General features: G+C 44.4%; 1 protein-coding gene across 7 annotated transcripts in view; it reads right to left on the bottom strand.

Moving 5' to 3' along the window:
- The window catches only part of MAPKAP1 (MAPK associated protein 1), a 245,365-nt gene that overhangs the window by 24,085 nt on the left and 202,018 nt on the right, over window positions 1-19,262 (bottom strand). For all 7 annotated transcript variants that reach the window (XM_044264899.1, XM_044264903.1, XM_044264900.1 and 4 more), the window contains one exon: window positions 5,415-5,552. In XM_044264899.1, the coding sequence (XP_044120834.1) occupies window positions 5,415-5,552 (138 nt within the window). The remainder of the gene's footprint in view (window positions 1-5,414; window positions 5,553-19,262) is intronic.

Raw genomic sequence — 19,262 nt, 5'->3', positions numbered from 1 at the left:
GAGAAGGCAAAGGGAATCTGCAACTGCAGGGCGCAGGGTAGGCAATTCAATTACAGCCCGGGCTTACCTATGTACTTCTGACCTATAAAACACAAGAGGCCTTTGTGTCTAACTGGCTTGGCCATTAAGGTTGCTGAAGATCACAACAATGCTGATCTTTTCTATTTAAGCTAAATCAATGTGGACAAATCATTATTCAGTAGTTTTAATTTAATTAGTAAATTAAATACACTACTTTACAGATCTTGTCAAGTACTTATGAAAAGAAAGATTCATTTAAGCGGGAGGTCACCCATAAGCCCCGCTAATTTCACTCATAACCTTAACTGAATCTCATCTCAAATATCTAGCAGGTTCTATTTGTGAGGGCTTGGCAGTCTCCTGCAGTTGTGGTTGACTCATAATCCCAAAGAGTTCCTATCCTGTATCCAAACACTGTTCTGGACAAAAACAAAACAAAAACAACCAAACAAGCAATCCCCCACCAGCATCAACAGAATCAGATTTCCTTTAAATTATACTATTGCAAGAGAACATAATCAGGTTACCTCTATTATGTTGCTTCCTTAAGATTTTCTATTATCTATACTTAATTGAGATACAGAGCTCTTTTCAGCTATAAAGACGACAGCTACTTTATTAAGGTTTAAATCTGATTTCTTAATGATAGGCTGCTTCCTTTAAAGACTTGAAACCTGCACAACCTTCTTATGATAAAACCAGACCTGGCGTGGTGGAGTCTGGTACTTTATTTAAATACAGCCTGAGAGTCTCTGAAGGGTGTTAGTTTAAAAGGAAGGTCCCTCGCTTTTGTTTGCAGTGTTGGAATTTGAGGCTAGCACTTAAAAAGAGAGCCCGCTACATCCAAAGCCTAGGTTTAGACCTGTACAAGGATGGAAAATGCCATGGTAGGTCCTAATGGGGAAACAGTCTCCCCTTCTATGCGCTGTATACATATTCGTTCAGTTAAAATGAATTAAAATGAATTCATCTTTTAGAGGTTTGTGACATCCTTCAAAATAGCAAAAGCTATCCTAAGGAGTGGCAAAACCAGACTGTGAAATCACTGATTTGAATAATAATGGCAGCATGCAGCTTTTTTTTTTTTTTTTTTCTCCCTCTCCAATCTAGAAAGGCAGAATTTATTCTTAATTTCTCAGGGCTTTTGATACACAGATTTTCTCCACTAACTCTGGTAAGAGTCCATATTTATATGTACAAATTTCATCTAAGGCATGTATCTATTTAGTCATTAAGTTCCAGGTCCTTAAACACTCACAGGGACAGAGCAGTAAATCTTCCTTGTGAGAATGCAGCCTACGAGGGAGAAGTTAGGGGAAGCAGAGAGAGCCAGAGAACGGCTATTTATGGAGCCTGGCTGCAGAGTCTGGGTCTTTCTGATCCACGGTATGTGGAATTAAGTGTCTCACTGCAGGCGCTCTACAGCTCAGTCCCTTTGCCAAGTCCGCTATTCACATACTTTTTGGATATGGCGTCAATTAAACTTGAGCTGTGTTCCTTATGACGACCAAATTAATGGTTTGACAGAGGCTTTTTCAATAAACACTGCAAACTGGCCATATTTGAAGGTTTTAAAAACCGTTTCTTTTCTGTTCAAAATTCTGACAAACATGTCTCAAGACAGACCGGGACAACTTCATTATCCTCCCAACACTTACTGCCTTTTTTGTAAAGAAGGCTGTTTAATAACACGTCGGCTGTTTTCACAACGAAATTATTCCAGTTGGTCACACGTTCCAGTCTTCGGCAAGACACTTGTGTTACGAGAGATAAAAACACGAAAAAGGAAATATATTGCAGAAATCAAAAACCTTATCTATTTCTAGACTCTCTCTCTTTGCCATAATTCATTCAAGAAGGCCCCAAGAATAATTTTTGATGTAAACTCAGCTACAAACATACATCACTATGCTGATAAAAATCACAGGCTAAACTTATGAAATATAGTGACTTTCATTTCTTTAGTGCTGTTAAAATAACTTTTTTCTAAGGTTCAACAGACACAAAAGATAAAAGGGGTTACCATTAATCCTTTAAGAAAAGAAGAAGAAGAAGCAGCAGCCCCATAGATTAATTCTGTGGTCTGATGATGGTCTTGAAGATGAACTTTTTAGATTAAGTCACTGAATTAATTTGATGAAGATACTGGAAATCATTAAAAAAAATAACACAGCATCAAGCTGATTCAGTTAATACATCTTTGAGCACTTTACACCATAAATTATGCTGAGAAACTTTTGGTTTCTAAATTCTGGCCTCAGGAAGGGCAGTGTGGAGACAGCAAACATTCACTGAGGACAGCTCTGCAGGTAGGCAGGCACTGGGTTAGGGATGGGGCTACAGAAACCGCTTCCAGGATCAGTCAGCTGAGCACGGAGATGGGGGTGGGACAGACGGACAGACTTCATTAACCACAGCACAGTTGGAGAGCTGCGCCAGAGGGGTGACGACGTCAGAGAGCCCGACCCTGGAGCTGGAGCCGGCCAAGAGGAACTGGAGGCGCCTGAACTGAGGCCGTCAGAGGGCGGGGCAGCGGGGACGTGCACTCCAGGCCATGGGAACAGCAGCAGCACACGATGCGAGGGGTGTTTGTGGGAAACAGTTCTTAGCGGCTATACCCCAAGTCCAGGATGGGAAATTGTGGGCTGTGCGCCTGGAGTGGTCAGTGTCTGTCAAGCCCTTTGCTGAGGAGCCTGGAGTCTATTCTGTGAGTCTGCAACTTTCAAACTTTTTTTTTAAAGCAGCAAAATCCTTTTTAATTCGTTGACTTTTTATTTTGATTATTTTTTAAAGTAATTTCTTATTTTTTTTATTAACATATAATGTATTATTAGCCCTAGGGGTACAGGTCTGTGAATCGCCAGGTTTACACACTTCACAGCACTCAGCATAGCACATGCCTTCCCCAGTGTCCTCCACAACCCCACCTCACCTCCCTATTACCACGCCCCACAATCCTCAGTTTGTTTTGAGACCAAGAGAATTGGTTGACTTTTTAAATGCAGAATCCCCAAACAGAAAAAAGTAGCACTCTATTGGTTGAAGAGGCGACCTTATGCCCAAACCTGCCCTTTCCCCCCGCCTCCAGGCCCCTGAGGTCCCCCCCCCCCCCACCTAAAGCTCTGAGGAACATGGGTTGGAAAGCACTGTGAGGGGCAACAGGGGCTCGGGAAATGTCTCATTGGGACAGTGAGCCTCTCTGTTCAAGGAAACCACAATTTCTAGATCTCTGGAGCCAGAGTAAGAGAGCAGGAATCCTCCCTAGGACCCACATGTGCAGTTTTTACACAGAACCCCCCCAGCAGGTCTGAAAATAAGACAAAAGACTCTCCTGGCTGAACTGCCAATACTGAAATGGCGGGCACCACGTCTGCTCTGTAACCTCAAGTCTTGAGACTCGCCCTCACTCTCAGAGATGGGTAATACTTGCTTCCTGACTGCCTAATGGCAAGAGGCAACTGGAGGTGGTGGTTGTGCATCTTTTCTTCCTTTCCTCTTGGATGGGGTGCGTTACACCCTCACCGTTCAGTGCCTGAATCACACACAGCCTTCCTTGGCAAGTGAGTGTCTTCGTATAAGTGTAAAAGAAATGTGAATCCTATTTCTAGTTCTTTCCCTAACCTTTCTACTCCAGCTTATCCCTCTATGCAACATGTGACTGCCTTTTATTTCTCAGAGACATGGAGAATTTACACAATGTTACTTTTCAAAGCATCCTGAATTCTTGGGGAAGAAAGATGCTAAAACAATGACATCTTTATTGGCTGATAAGCTGGAGTGAGAGGAATTAGGAAGAAGATGTTTATCTAGAGGCAGAGGCAAGGGCCCCAGAATGGTAAGCAAGTTTCTCACCAGCCCTTTCTGGCAGCCATCTTGCAGAATCCCCTCACTGGGATGAAAAGAATGACAGAAGTGGGGGGGGGTAGTGGATGGGCACACCTTGCCTCCTTTCCCCCTGTACCCCTGAATTCTCCCTTCCTGACAAGCTGGAGACTAATGGGTTGAAAGGAGGAGACTATGTAGCCTAGCACAGCTGGATGTGACAAAACACAAACACCCACCCATAAATGCAATGTGGCAGGTGCCCTGTCCATGAGACCCCTTCATGGGGCTCTCTGCTTTTTTAGGTCCCTGCTCAGTCAGTGTTATCTCAAAAGCTTGAACCATATGATAAACACTTGCTGGCCTATTTCTTACTGTCCCTTTTGAGTATGTCATTCTTTGTAACATTTGTTCCCCAATTCAGTGGGCACTGGAATAAAGGGGATTAACAAAAATTAGAAGCTCACGTCATCCTCCAAGTTAATGAACCAGAACCCACTGGGGAGGGGTGTCTGGGTGGCTTAGTTGGGTTAAGTGTCCTGACTCCTGGTTTTGGCTCAGGTCATGACCTCATGATCTCTTGAGTGGTGAGATGGAGGCCTGCATCAGGCCACCCGCTCAGCAGGGAGTCTGCTTGAAGATTCTTTCCCTCTGCCCCTCCCCCTACTCGTGCATGCACGCTAATAAAATAAATAAATCTTAAAAAAAAAAAAAAAAAAAAAAAGAACCCGTTGGGGATGGGCCCTGGAGAACTGTGTTTTAAATAGGCTCCACAGGCAATGCTGGTATGTACCAGACTCTGACAACTGCTGTCTTGCAGCCTTTCCCAAGCAACTTGTACGGTTTCAACTTTTTTCTTCCATGGAGGAATTTCAGTGTGATCCATGTCCTTTCTGCCTCTTGATGGGACTGAAGTCTTAAAAATGATTAATCTAAATACTACACTCAATTACTTAGCTGCAAAAATATAATATGCCAAAATATACAACCAGACTGTATCTACTTCGATAATTTAAGCAGAGGAGTGCCAACCCAGCAGCGATCTCTTCTGCAGGACCAGGCAGGAGTTTAATTATGAGCTGGTAGGTCATGCAGCTGCCAATAATCTGGAGGGTGTTGACACTTCGGCTTGATGGATATCTAAATCTAGTCTTTGGCTGCCACAGGAAATCTCCCAGCTTCCCTCGATCTGGCAAAGAAGGCAGGCAGGTCCGGGTCTGACTGCTCAAGTCCCCCACATGGGAAGAGGAAGGGAGCACAGAGTGAAATGAGGGCTCTGGTGAGTCAAATTCTCAGCAGGAACCCGCCCCCACCCCCCAGGGCAGGGCTCCTAAGGTCAGAAGCCAGGCTGTGAGGTTCTCTGCTGCCATCACGACCTAACAGGATGGGGGTCCATGTCAAGCTCTGGGCACCATAATACAATCCTGTTTGATTAAAAGAAATTTCTGGTAATGAATTAAACAGACCCAAGGAAAAAAGGACACGGTGGCAATATATTCTCCTGGCACCCAGCACACAGAGGGGAAGAGGGGGAAGAGAGAAAGAAGACATAAATAAAAGGGACTACTCACTGGGGCTTTTTTCTTCAGCAAGGTCACAGGCACAGAGCAGGTCAGAATCGATTGAGATGGGTTTCTGCTTAATCCAAAACTTAGTGCTGGCTTTCTGATTCGTAACAGGGTCTATCTCTACTTTGTCTCCAGAGATACCTGTAAGGCCGGGGTGTAGGGGGGGGTGGGAGGACAAAAAAAAAGCCACAGAAAGTGGAAGGTGTAAGTGATTTCAGTGTAATCATTTGACCAGTTTTATAAATCCTAAATTGGATGAAAAGAGCTCTTTCTTATGGCTTTGGGGAATGCCACCAGCTCATCAGACTCCAAATGGCACACAGAAGGGCACAGCCTGGTTTTCCGGGTGGGTGAGTTGCGGGGAGAAACCACCAAAACCCAAAAAAGCTATTAAGAAACATGCTGTCTTAGATGTACCACAGATACAATACAGAGTTTACCTACATATTGTTAACCCTACACAACACCTCTGTGTTGTAATGAAATAAACCATAACGTGAAATTCATTTGAAAAAAAAAAAACCAAAAAACAACAATTTTGATCAGTGATCTTCTTTTTTCTTTCTTTCTGGTCTAGAAGAATCTTACACGCTAAAAATAGGAAAAAATCTCTCTCTTTCCTTCTCTGACACTAAATAATTATCCCAGCTATATTGAGAGGAAGTCACAGGGGGATCAAAGGGTCCTTTACATAAAGCCTTCCAAGTTCAAGTCTGGGAGCTTGGCTTCAGTCTGTGGAGGTCACTGGTTCTCCGCTGAGGGAGAAACAGCACTGGGTGTGAGCTTTATGCAACAAAGGCTTTACAACAGGAATCCAGCATGTTAAACACTGGCACTTCAGGTTTCATTTTCAGAGCTGTGGAAGACACACATACTGTACAGTGGCAGGGAGCAAAGGTTTTCGGAGAACAAAGGTAATGCCAGGGATGAAAGGTGTCCCAGGGTAACAGCGGCAATGCCTGGCAATTGCTCTCCTGGTGTCACTGAGCAGTACATGCTCAGCCGGACACACACGATCTGGGCTAGATGTGCTCTGCTCCCCTTTCTGCCGAAAGTCGAGGAATCTGTTCATGGAGTGAGACAAAAACCTTCAATATGCCTTCCAGAGTGGGCCCCAGAGAGACTCTTGAAAGTAATTAATATTTAGGCCATACTTTAAAGGTCAGGGGCAAAGTGGAAAAAAGCAAAATCAAGTGAAGATAGGAGATAATTAAAACCATCAAATGTACATACTGTAACAAAAAGACCATCAGAATTAATACATTTCACCCCATGGATCACACTCAGGAATTTTTCAAGTCAACATGAGAAACTTCGTAGACCAGGAGAAAAAGCAGATAAAAAGCTCAATTAAGAAACAAACAAACAAAACCCCCCAATAACACCATGATCACAGTCTGAGAGCAAATTCAAAATTAAACAAGAAAACAAATATAAAAAAAATTCTAGTGATTAGGTCTGCCACACACTCCATTTCAATTTTGTTTTATGAATAAAGAAATTCCAAACAGCAGACAAAGAAAAGCAAGAGACCGTGCAGACTCTGGTAGAATCTCATCTGCGGTCTTCAGAGGAGACAGTGCAGTACAGTTGCTTAACCCTGGCCATTCCTGGGTGGTCTTTCGAAAAGATGAACAATTGGTATTTTTTTATTAATTGAATGCTGGAATTTGTCATTAGACATATTTCAGGAACACCATATTTCAATCAGGCACAATGTCATAAGTTCAGTGGACTCTGGCCGTTCAGGTCTAGATGATTTCAGGAGGGTGAGAATGTATCAGGAGACCAATTTTATTACATTTCCCTTAAAATAGATTACGACTACCCAGTTACACTATTCCCTCCAATTTGGTCATTAATTGTTAAAGATCTGGACATTTCTACAGTTCCCTGAAAGAAGAAAAGTACTTATGCCATGGCTATTGGTATCAAGTGTTTTGTTTTGTTTTGGTCCCCTCTCCTTCCTCTGCTTATTTTGACATTTATAAAAGTCAAAAACGAGCAGAGCAAAATAAATGTGCAAATCTCTTATGTGGAATAAACCCTGCCCCACATTCCCTTCTCAGAAAGAGAAGTTGGGGGGGAATGATCACCAGAGAGGTACGGCTTTAAAATTTTGTTCTACGGCCCCACAACTCCTGAAGCCGTAGTCAGTCAATATTGTTAATGTACCTTGTTAATTTGATAGGATTTGTCAGGTAACTCCACTGGAAAATTATATAAAACTGTTCCAGATGAAAAGATGATAGTGACATGAATTAAAGTGATAGAACAATAGTGGAATATAAACCAGAAATGACACCCAAAGTGGCTGTTGATTTATTGCCGTACTGAGTTTGGTTCTGGGCTCCCATGTATATTAGTGCTACAAATCTGGGTCCATTTAGCAGAGGGATGCTCAGACATACATCACCAGCTCCTGCTCCAAGCCAAGGTCACTCCCCATGGCATCAATCTTTTCAACAGAGCCTACTTCACAAAGCAGGACTTTTGTAACCATCTCAGATGTAACAGACTCTCGTCCTCTTTCATCTTTCTTTTATCATGTAAAGTACACTTTAACTTCTATTATTTTTATCTGCAAATTGTTACTGTATAGTTCATCCATTTCGGGCTCTATCTCTGCATCAATTGCCTGCGCTCTGCACGGCCACAAGAATACTTTCCCAATGACGCCCTTTCCGGGCATTATTGTGCAGTCACGGTTCGCAGAGGGGAACCCCAATTCCAGCGTTTGGGGAATGAAGATGTGGGAGATGAATGCATTAGGTTCAAGATGGGCAGGCAGGTGGAACACCATTTAAACAACTGGTGTGTTCCCAAAAAGTTGCCTGTAAATCAGATTTTTTCTGAATCAAGTCACATTTTCCCACTGACTTCTAGTTCCAGAGATACTCTGTATTCATTCTGGATTGATCTGTAATTGGCAGGGGCTCCCAACACTTTAGTTTTAAGTTTCTCTGCCCTGCAGGCTTTCAGTCAAGTAGTTAATGATCTGTAAAACACTTGCCTGCCTAGAGGAGTCACTATTTAAAGGAACCTGTAGGGGGATCTTTCCTGATGGGAAAAATCCTTTTGTACATTAAATAATCTCACCCTACTTGAGATGTGTGTGAGTCTCAGCTTCTTCAAGCAGGGCCCACAGCCCACAGGAGCTAATCTGCTCCTGCTGCACAAGTGATGACCCTCCGCTTTCCAGTTCTGGTGGGCCTGAGGTGGTCTAGCCTTGGAGCCCATTCTCCCCGAAGGACCAAGAACCTGCTGCTGAAGAGTCTCCAGAACCTAGCCTGGAAGCAAAGAGAGACCACTTCTGTCCCTGCCCAGGAGTCCCAGCCCGGTGGAGAGGTGACCAGTCAGGAGGCTGGCATGACAGTCCAGACCGGGGGCAAAGAGGGGTGAACACCACTGGCAGCAAACACATGTCAGCACGGTTAGAAATTCTTTGTGTGCATTGATTCAAATCTCAGGATACCCTTATCCCACTGGTTACTATATTTGCCCCTATTTTATAGATGAGAAAACTGAAGCACAGGGAGGTTAAGTAACTTGCCCAAGATCACACAGCTAAAAAGTGGCAAAGCTTAGCCACTTCACTCTTCTGCAAGAACTGTGCTAGGTGTTCTATATTACATGCCCTAGGAGGGGTGAAGGTGCTTGTCCTGGCTTGGGGAACTTTTAAGCCCAGAGCTGCCTGGTTCCCAAGTACAGTATTTCCCACTGCTCTGCACAGCCTCATTCAGCAGGACCCAGACATAATGGGAAATTCTGCCCAACTAGTCTATAATGTCCTCTTTCAAGTTTTACCAAGGAACAAATAAACATTCAAATGTGACAATAAGTACACACCTATTTTTGTTCAAACATGGCAAATCGGAGCCTGCAATCCTATCAATATTCTTCTGTATGACCACTGAGCATGGTTTTAATGTCCTTGGCTAAAGCTTTTGTGTGAAGCCACGAAGGAAGGGCAGGCGTGCTCCTTAAAGTGTCACTTAGGCACTGTTTTTAAGTAATTCAAATTATAAACATATGTCCCAGAAAACAAGGGAAGTTGGCTTATGTTAAGTTTACGTTTCTCCAACTTAAATGGCTGACAGAGGAACAGTTAATCCAACTATGAGAGAATACAACACGACCAGGAAAAAAATATGTATGAGAAAAGCTTTGACTTGGAAAAATTCTTGTGAAGCTAAGTGAAAAGGACAGGAAAAATATTTATAGAAAGGAGATCTAACGGATATGCTCCAAACTGGTAACGGTGGTCAATTCTGGTTAGTAAGATTATACCCTTTCCTTTTCTGTATTATTCCAAAACAGAAATTTCACCCAAAATAAAAACAAACCTCATTTTAGGATCTGACATTTTCTTGGTTTCTACTTCAGGATTTAGTACCCTTTCCCAACTTTTCCAGTGTGGGGAAGGGATGTGTGTGCATCCTGGGATGCGTAATCATGAAAGCAGCCCTAAACAAAGCCTACGTCCAGCTAGCAGCTCTCAAGCACCCAGTGGCTTGAGAAGGGTTCCTGCTGTGGCATTACGGCCACCCTGGGGCCACCCCCACAGGCTCTACCTGACCAGCTGTGAGAAGCGAGGAAGACAGTGTGGGGGCTGGCCTGAAGTGGACAGTGTCAGCCCCTTCCCTCAGAAGCAAGGGATGTCACTTGTCTTCTTTTACTGGCTCTCCTCCCCGACCCACTTACCCATGGCCATCCGTCATGACCTTTTCATGCTCCCACTTCTGACAGCTTCCAGATACAGTGAGTCAAACTTCACTGGAAGCAAACTATCACGCCAACTGTCAAAGCAGAAAACAATGCCTGATTGCTGTCCTATGTCAATGCCAGCACATAAATCCTTCCCTAACAAGACAGCTCAAAATAAACAAAAACGCAACTCTAACGTATGTACAACTCTCTGGGGAAACTATGTGTCCCAAGCTTTAGAGTCATCACAAGGAGACCTTCGTCTGTTTTAACCAACCAGAAGATTTCCATAAAAGGAAATGAGCACGAACATCATCTTCTGCTAACACACTGGATACCTACTTTGGCACCCCTGTGCTGGGTCCTCTAGCGTTGAGCGGCTTACTGAGAGCTCACCACACTTCTGATCAGGAAGGCAGTGATGCAGAGAGGGTAGCGACACAGACTTCAGAGCCAGAGTGTCTTAAGTTGGAGCGTCAGTTTGCCTACTTCCTGATCATGTGACTTTGGACAAGTTACTGTAAAGTGGTAACAGAATTTACATCCTGGGCTTTTGTGATGATTAAGTAAGATGTGTCAAGTGCTTGGAATAGTGCTTCATACATCACTGGTGATCTATACCACTACTTCTCATGACTGTCATTATTGGGGGTTAGGCACTGGGCTAAGAGATGGGACACAGACCCAGCAATGAGGGTCTGGACAGGAAGCTCAGGGAGCCCCAGAAGGGATGTGAACAAGGGGCCTGACTGGCCCTGGTCTGGGGGTATTATCTCTGGGATCTGCTCTACATCCTAGCCTTGGGAGCACCAGGATTCAGAACAAGTGTCCAGCTGGGGAATCCAATAGCCTCACTCTCTGCATCCTTGTAGTAATCTTCCATCACCAAGGGTCACTGGCCATTCTTCTTTCCCGTAACCTCCACCAATAGTTCAGTTTGACATCAGGAAGACTGTTCTCACACCTGGAGCTGTGGAAACACTTGCACCACGGGGAACCCCCCTCCCCCTCTACCCAGCCCCAACCACCTCCAAGGTCTCTAGGTCATTAGTTTGGGGCTCTTGCTTTTGCTGGCACATTCCCACTACTGTTATCCTGGGAGAACGTACTTTTCCCCTCGTAAGCCCGAGCTTCCTCCTCTGTAAAAGGGGGTAACAAACAGTACCAAGGATGTCATGAAGATGGCGTGACATAAGCATGTAAAAAACCCAGCAGAGTGCCTGGCACATAAGACGGCTCAATCAGTTATCAGTGAGATTATTAGAGAAAGCGCAGAAAGCTGAAATGACGTACTTCCACAGGGTGAATCAAGTCAGAAAGTGGCAAAGCTGGGCTGAAGCCCAGGTCTATATGACCAACTCCAGGATGTGTCCTGACCAGTTCGCCACTTCCTATTGCCCCAAAGGTGCACACCTGACTCTCAGGAGACACAACCTCCCCTAGGGGACACTTAAAATACCCTTCTAAGAAGCTAAAACACAAATTCAGCAAAAATTAGGGCATTTAATATTCCGTGCCTCAGTGTATTTCCTGAGTTATTATTTATTTGCTCAGACATCATGAGCTATGGTTCATTCATCAATTTCCTACAACTCTGAATCTAAGACTAGAAAAGCTCCACTGTTGTTAAATCCTGGAGTAGCTTTTTATATAATTCTACAATCCTCTTGTCTTCGGGTTACCTAGAGCCTTATGAAAGCCTGGAAAAGCCCCTGGGAGTGTCACTGAACAACTCTTTGCTGGAGTGGATTGTGCTGAATCCACACGGCCAATCGATAGCGTCCACAGAGCAGTCAGGGAAGTCTTTGAAACTTGTCTGAATTTACACACAGGATCAGATACAAAGGCTGTTTGGGCTTAATGAGACCTCAGAGATCTCCTAGCCTGGGGCTTATATTCTCCATATGAAGAAATTGAGGCTCAGGGTGGGGATATGACTTGTCCGATGTCACCCATTAATGACAGAGCTATACCCATAATTCATATCCCCAAGCTATCAGGCCAGGGTTTAAACAGACCAGCTCTCCTGTCTCAATGCATTAAGTTTATATAGTGGGTATATTCACACTGCGATCAAATGTGTTACAGTATGAAAAGCATTGTCTCCCTTAGGGACCCAAAATAGAAAACAATATATTTTGGCCCAAACTATAATGAGACCAGTAGAGCCTTACATCTTGAGATCAAGTGGGGTACTAGGCCCAGAATCACTGGTTCCACTCAAGTGCTAACCATCTGAAACCTTTTGGGAACTACAGCTAAGAGCTGCCAGTTCCAATGTGTGGTCAGTTAGGGACTGAGTGACAAGCCTGAGTGTACTTGACTAGGCCATTATCTTTGGAATGAAAACTAAGGGGTGGCCTGAGCATGAATGAGACCATGAATGTACAGCCGAACTCAGCACAGCGCTCAGCACAAGGGTAGAGCCTACTGAACGAGACCTGGGACCAATTCACCCAGTAACACCTGTCCCTGGATGAGGACTAAGGGCTCTCTGTAAAGAAGGCACTTACAAAGATTGTGTATTAGGGAAGTTAGTTTCCCAAACTAATATTCTCCTGGTAAACAGATACTTCAAGTGAGCTTATAGTATCCAGTTGGGATGCATATGCCATTTCCTAAGAGAATTTATGGTATCACTCGTAGAGTGGGGAAAGACAAGACCTTCCTTGGGCTCAAACGCTGAGGGTGAGGGCATGCTAAAAGAAATACAGAACTTTGATGGACGCTCCCTTATCCTATCCCCATTAATTTCTTTATGCCGGTCGCTTTCCGCTTTCAACTTTTCCAATTCTCAAGGCTTTCTCAACCATGTGAGGAACCCGATACACTGTCAGTAATAATCCTGGATTATTCAACAGGTGTTCTCAAAAGGGTAGGTCTGGGAGCGGGGAATTAGAGGAAGGTACACAGTTAGGAAAATCCTTGAGTTTCTGCCATTCCCTATCAGGGGATTTTTCCCTCGACCCAATCAATCACTGCATTAAGCACTAATGTAAAAAAAATTTTTTTTTGTTTCTGGAGGTAGTTTTGATAGTATTTGTCCTGCTCTTTCATAAGCTCATTAGTTCTTGTTAAGTTCTATTGCAAATTTTGGTTCAGAAAATGTTGTCACAACAGGGACAGAACAATCATGTGATATTAGAATTGCCATCCTCCAATTACTCAGCGGACCCAGGGATTTTGGAGCTAAGTGTGATAGATGTCTCTTATGATCATTTCTGTGTATCTGAATGGAGGAGGGTATCTACTTAGTATTCGGTAAGAAAATGAAACAGAAGTGGAGGGAAAACCCATCCACTTGCTAAGAACCCTCATTTCCAGATTATGTAATTACTCGAACTATACTCATAGGTACCCCAACTGGAAAATGACAGGGATAAGTATTTTATTCATAGAGCCACACAGAGCACCAGAGTGAGGAGAAAAAAAAAAAAAAAAGTGCAGGCCACAGCTGTTTGCTTTCACTCATTTAGTCTCGTGTTAATGTGCTTCGTAAGTCTGCATATTGTATATTAAGAAACGGCACCGTAATGAAGTCTTCCCTGAGCGCTGGCTCGTAGGTATTGACTAGGGGGTTAAATAATAACTGCGATAGGACAGATAAGCCAGGGAAGACAATAGATGGCAAATACGCTGCCTCTCATCATGCTCAGGCCCAGGGCAGGCATTTTTAATCAATCACAGAGTTTCTTCATGTTGCCCTCAGATGCAGCTCCAGATGCCGCCTCAGCAGAATGCTCTGGGCAGCCATGGCAAGCTTGGCTGGAGTCCGTTCACGAGATGAAGCCTCTCTGCCTTCTCTATGATATGTGCTATTGTACTTGATATTTCTGATAAATAACTACTCGGATCACAAGTGTTATGATTATACATATGGATTGTTTTATGAAGAGATAGTGAAGGAAGCCATGGAACGTTTCAGCAAGATTATTTTATGATACGGTCTTGATCGGCAAATCCTGCACAGGATCTGTGTATCTTCTAGGGGATGATGTTAGGTTATATATGCAATTACGACCCAGATGGAATTCACGTGATATTACAGATTCGGTAACCTAAACCTCTGGTGCCATGGGGAAGGTCTAACCGGACAGATGATAAGGTGAAGGGGATCAAGTGAACGCAGTGGCACAACTATCAAAGCACTTCTCAGCCCGAGACCCTGCATGGGGCACACCAGGCTGACCTGCCCAGTCAGTAAAACAAGCCTTGGACAAAGAGGTAAGAATAAGAGGCAAGAAAGTCCTTTGGACACTGAAGAGGCTGCATTTCCCAAGCCACACAATTAAGGGGAGATTCTGAGGTAGCTGGTCTGGGATGAGGTCAGGGACTTGGTGATTCTGATACGCAGTCAGGGTTGCAATCACTGCCCTGATGCATTGTGTAAGTAGGAGGCGTACGATGGTGGTATCTTGGTCCTCTCTGCTTTGTTTCTTACGCGAGTTTCTGGCAGCCCCTTGGCTAGGGCATTATAATTCAGCTTCCCAACAAATACGGATAGTACACTCTGGGCTTCCTAGATTGTGGCTGGCATTCACCATCTGACCCTTTTAGTTTCATTTTCTCCAAACCCACTTTAAGCTGTCAGCCTTGGCATCTCTGGGCAGCACACATGTCCTAGCGTCTGACCCTATGGTCAGGCACATGGGATCAGACATACGGGAGATCATGTTAATGGAAATGACCTCAACTTGGTATAAGCTCAAACAAAGTCTACGCTTAAGAGCACCTGTACTTTCAGGCCCAACACAGAGGGGAAGCAGACAAGATGAAATAGTCCAAGAATGTTTCTGAGAAATAATGGGAATGGGCAGGCATGACGGTTTTATGTGGTAAACTTTCCAGGCTGACAGGGCAGGGATGGTGAACAGACTTCGACTTAAGAACCAACTTCAACTGACCGCTAGTGATCGTTTATAGGGCCGTATTAGCAAGGGTTCTGAGGTCAGGTCTGGGCCCAGAGGGAAGAGGTGCAGTGACTGATAATGTAAACGGAGGATGGGACAGCAGCACACATGCTGCACTGACACTGACCTCCAGATGCTAGGGCAGGGGAAGAGGGAGGGAGTGCAGCATTCTGGAACTGGCCAATAAGTAATCACTTCCTTTGTGAAGGCAAGTTATTAATGACTGAGGCCTCCACGGCCTGATGGAATGGGCTTGTTGTATGGGACTGGGCTTCAGTCCCAGTTCTGTTACTGGGACTGGATCTCCTGCTGTATATCCTGACAGCTGGGAGGGAGGGAAAGAAAGTTAGTGCTTATTAAGTAATAGCCGTGTGCCAGTAAACACTAAATTCTCCGTATACATCACATTACTTCATTTATTCCTCTAAGCCTTGTTCTTTTGAGTCATGAAATGGGAGTAATATCATCAGTGTTCTGTGTGGATTAAAACAGGTGATGGGGTGAAAGCTGGCCGTCCACTGTAAGCTGTCCCAGAGGTACAGATAGCTAGGGCAATGACAATCTGCCTCGAGGCATAGCACGGGAGCTAGGTGCAGGACTCAGGCTTAGGCAGTCTTGGGTTCCGATCCCAGCTTCATTAGTTAACAAGTAATTGTTCCCTATATCCTAGTTTCCTCATACAAGAAATGGAGATAATATCAGTACTACCCAATAATAGTGAAAGGATTCTATAGGCAAGAATAAGAGTGATCAGCAAAGTGCCTGGCACATAGCAACATACACTTGATAGATAACTACTTTCAAAAATTGTGATTCTTCATGTTAATATTATTTAAAAAGATCAGGTCTTTGCCGTAAGTTTCACTAATGGACTCCAATAAAGTTTTTCAATCCCAGAAATGTCTGGTGGAAAATCAGTTTAAGTCTGGGTCTTGCAGATCCAAGTTTGAGTCCCTCCTCGCCTGACTTTCTCAGAAGCAGATGGCAGATGGTGAAATGGGAGCACAGGCCACGACTACCCGCTCACGAGACAAGCAGCTGTGACGGCCCCGTGGAGCTTGGGAATTCTGCTTGCTGCCGCGTGCTCCTCCGTACCACTGACTCAGAGTGGACGGGCAGTTTTCTGTGGAATCAGCAGGGCTGCTGGGGAAATGCCGCACACAGACACTTACCACTTAGAAGAACTTGCCACAGGGGGCGAGGGAAATCTCTGCTCTGACTGACACAGGATGGATGAGAGGAGGAGACCATCCATCAGTGTCAGGAAAGATCTGAAGCACCTGGCTAGTCAGTTGAAATAAAATAAATTATTTACTGATCTCAGAACCCAGCTGCTCACTCAAATGCTCATAAAAGGTGCGCTGTTTGCTGCCCTCTACTTTACAGTATATTCAGTTTTGGAAAGAAAGAATTCCTGGATCACTCGGCAGGTCTTTGTTGTTGTTACTATGAAAATGAAAGGGTGTTGTCCGCTTTGCAAGGCGGGGGGTGTCTAAAGTTACATACAGAACTCATCTACGTGGTAGTAGGAAATGGGGCTTATTTATTCACTGTCTGGTGTAGTACTCATGGGTGCTGTTTCTGTGATTGTCACAAAATTCTTTAGGACTAATGAATGCAATTTCTGCTTATAATGCTCAAGACTGAGCTTAGATTCGTAACTGAAACAAGTATTCTGACAACATTTGATTGTCTAGAAGTTCCCTGGTGCTGTGTCTCTCCACCAGAGGGTGCCATGGGTACCACTGGAAACACCCAGAGGTGACTGGGGCCTGGCCTCTTGTCACACTTCTGAGAACTACTGCTCTAGGGAGAGACACCTCCATCACTGTCATCATCCGTTTCTACCTGACAAGGCTTCTCTACCGTAGCTACAAGTGAAACCTGGCCAAAAGAGCCACTACCTAACCCGACTGATGTGGTAGACTAGGGCAGGAAGCTGTAGGCAAAATAGGTCGACAGCGGCAACAATAGCAACACTAAGACGAGCTTCTATTCAGAATACAGCTTCTATGGGCCAAATACTCCTTTTTCTATCTTGAAAGGTAAATGTTGTAACTCCCATTCTAGAGATGACAGAAACTACGACTGAAAGGAGAAGGCATTTTTCCAAGGTGACACTGCAGGCAACTGATAATGCTGGGATTTAAACCCAGTCCTGACCACAGACTAGGGCTCTTCCCCCAGATCCTTTTGTGGCCCTTTTCCTTTAAGTGAATACACGTGTCAGAATCTGATGAATTAAAGTTTGGCTTTTTGCCTTTGGAAATAATGTGTGGGAAAGGAGCTGATGATCTTGATTATCTTTCCAAAGCACTGCTTTTTTTTTACTTTGAGAATTTGTGGACTTACTGAGGATGGTCACCTGGGAAAGTTCCTGCCTTGGATCTTGGCTGCAGTTGGGCTACTTACTGGGTTTCCTAAAGCTAGACTCACTCCTTTTTCCTGGGAAGGTACTGTAGGCAAACACAAACTAGACATCTGCACAGAATTCTTATTTTAGTAATTTCTATTAGAAATATACAATACAAAGTGCATGGTTCTAAGAGTGTCCATAACTTGATTTTTCCACAAAGTCCACACATGCATGTAATCAGTGCCCAGATCAAGAAATGAAACCTTACCAGCATCCCTATATTCCCCTGCAATCACCACAGCCTCCTCTCCCCACAGATACCCACCATCATTACTTCTACACAACAGATTATTGTGTATTTTTGGAAGGCATTTACACTCATCACTATAGCTCCAACATTATTTTTGTGTATTTCTAAACATTATATAGTAGAATAATACAGTATGGACCTTTCCCCCTGTTCTGAATCTGGCTTCATTTTGAGCAGCCTCATTATTTTTATTTCTATGAGAAGAACCAGGAAAAGCAGCCCCAGGAAGAAAGACACTAAAGATTTTTATGTTTTAAGAATCAACATTATAAATAAGTATTTTTTTTTAAACCATTTTAGATATTTAGCATTTTGTTTGTGTTTGTGAGGAGGCTGAAACAGGTCCAGAAAGGAGAAAGAAGGTGGGTTCTGTGGTTTTGGTTCAAAGTTCCTGGGTGCTAATTCATCCGATTAGTCTGTTAGGATCACCATCATCCTAGCACCGCGTGTTACTGAGGCCTTGCTACGGGCCAGGTACCTTCCTAAGTACTCTGCATGTGTGAGGACACTTCATTCCCACATCTGTGAGACAGGGACTACTGTCTTCAGTTTACCAACGAGGAAAGTGAGGCTCTGAACCATCGGCCTGTGGTGATGCAGCTAATAAAGGAGCCGGGGTTTAAAGCCCAGCTTCTAGCTCCAGAGTCTGTCTACTGCATGTTCCACTAACGGCTCCCATTTCCAGAAAGTCTGTCACCTGCCAGGCCCTGTGCTGAGTGCTTCACGTGGCCCATCTGACTTGCTCCCCTAGGCAATCTGAAGAAGTTGGTGCTACGGATACTCCTGTGTAGACACAATGGAATCGAGGCTTGGCGAGCGGAAGTCACTTGGCTAGCTACCGGCAGAGCCACGATTCAGAGCTGCTGCGAGTCTGGCGCCCCGTCTGACTTACTCAGCTCTCCTGTCAGCGTGCGTCAAGCTCCGGGCAGTCAGGCTGGGGAGGAATATCTGTAGAGGTTTTGTTTTTTGTTTTTTTTTTTTAAATTTGCAGAGATTTCTGAGGTTTATTACAAATTAGCCACACTAATACCAACACTGCAAAAGCCTTTATTATGCTATGTAGAGAGCATCTGTGAGAAACCTCTCATCAGCGGGCCTCAGAGCTGGAGTGCAAACCTCTTCCCTTCACACACAGGCAGACGAGGCCTAGGAAGGGGCGGTGTGGCAGAGGCCGGTGGCGGAGCCAGGGTACAGGTCAGCTCCCTGACTAAGCCTGGCATCCATGCCTGCTCCCCACTCCTCCCAGTGTCCTTTCATAGGCAGCAGGTGCACTTAAGTTGGCCAGACCAGCTTTCTGCTCCCGACACCACCACCTCCCTGCTGTGTGAGCTCAGGCATCAGACATTACCTCTCTGGTACCTCATTTACCTTCTTTGCTAAATGGCGAAGGTACAAATACCTACCTTTGCTCCGTAGTGTATGTGAAGCACTTAGCACGGTGCCTTATACACAGACGTACCTATAAATGACAGCCGTGACCATGATGATGCTGTAATACTGACTACTGTGACACTTTCTCTACTCCCGTTATGTGTCAGTCAAAACAGAAATTTAGCACTTAATTGGAA

Source organism: Neovison vison, chromosome 9, assembly GCF_020171115.1.
Source record: "Neovison vison isolate M4711 chromosome 9, ASM_NN_V1, whole genome shotgun sequence".
Taxonomy (NCBI): Eukaryota; Metazoa; Chordata; class Mammalia; order Carnivora; family Mustelidae; genus Neogale; species Neogale vison.
The sequence above is the reverse complement of the archived record's forward strand: the minus strand, read 5'-3'. Positions and strand labels throughout refer to the sequence as shown.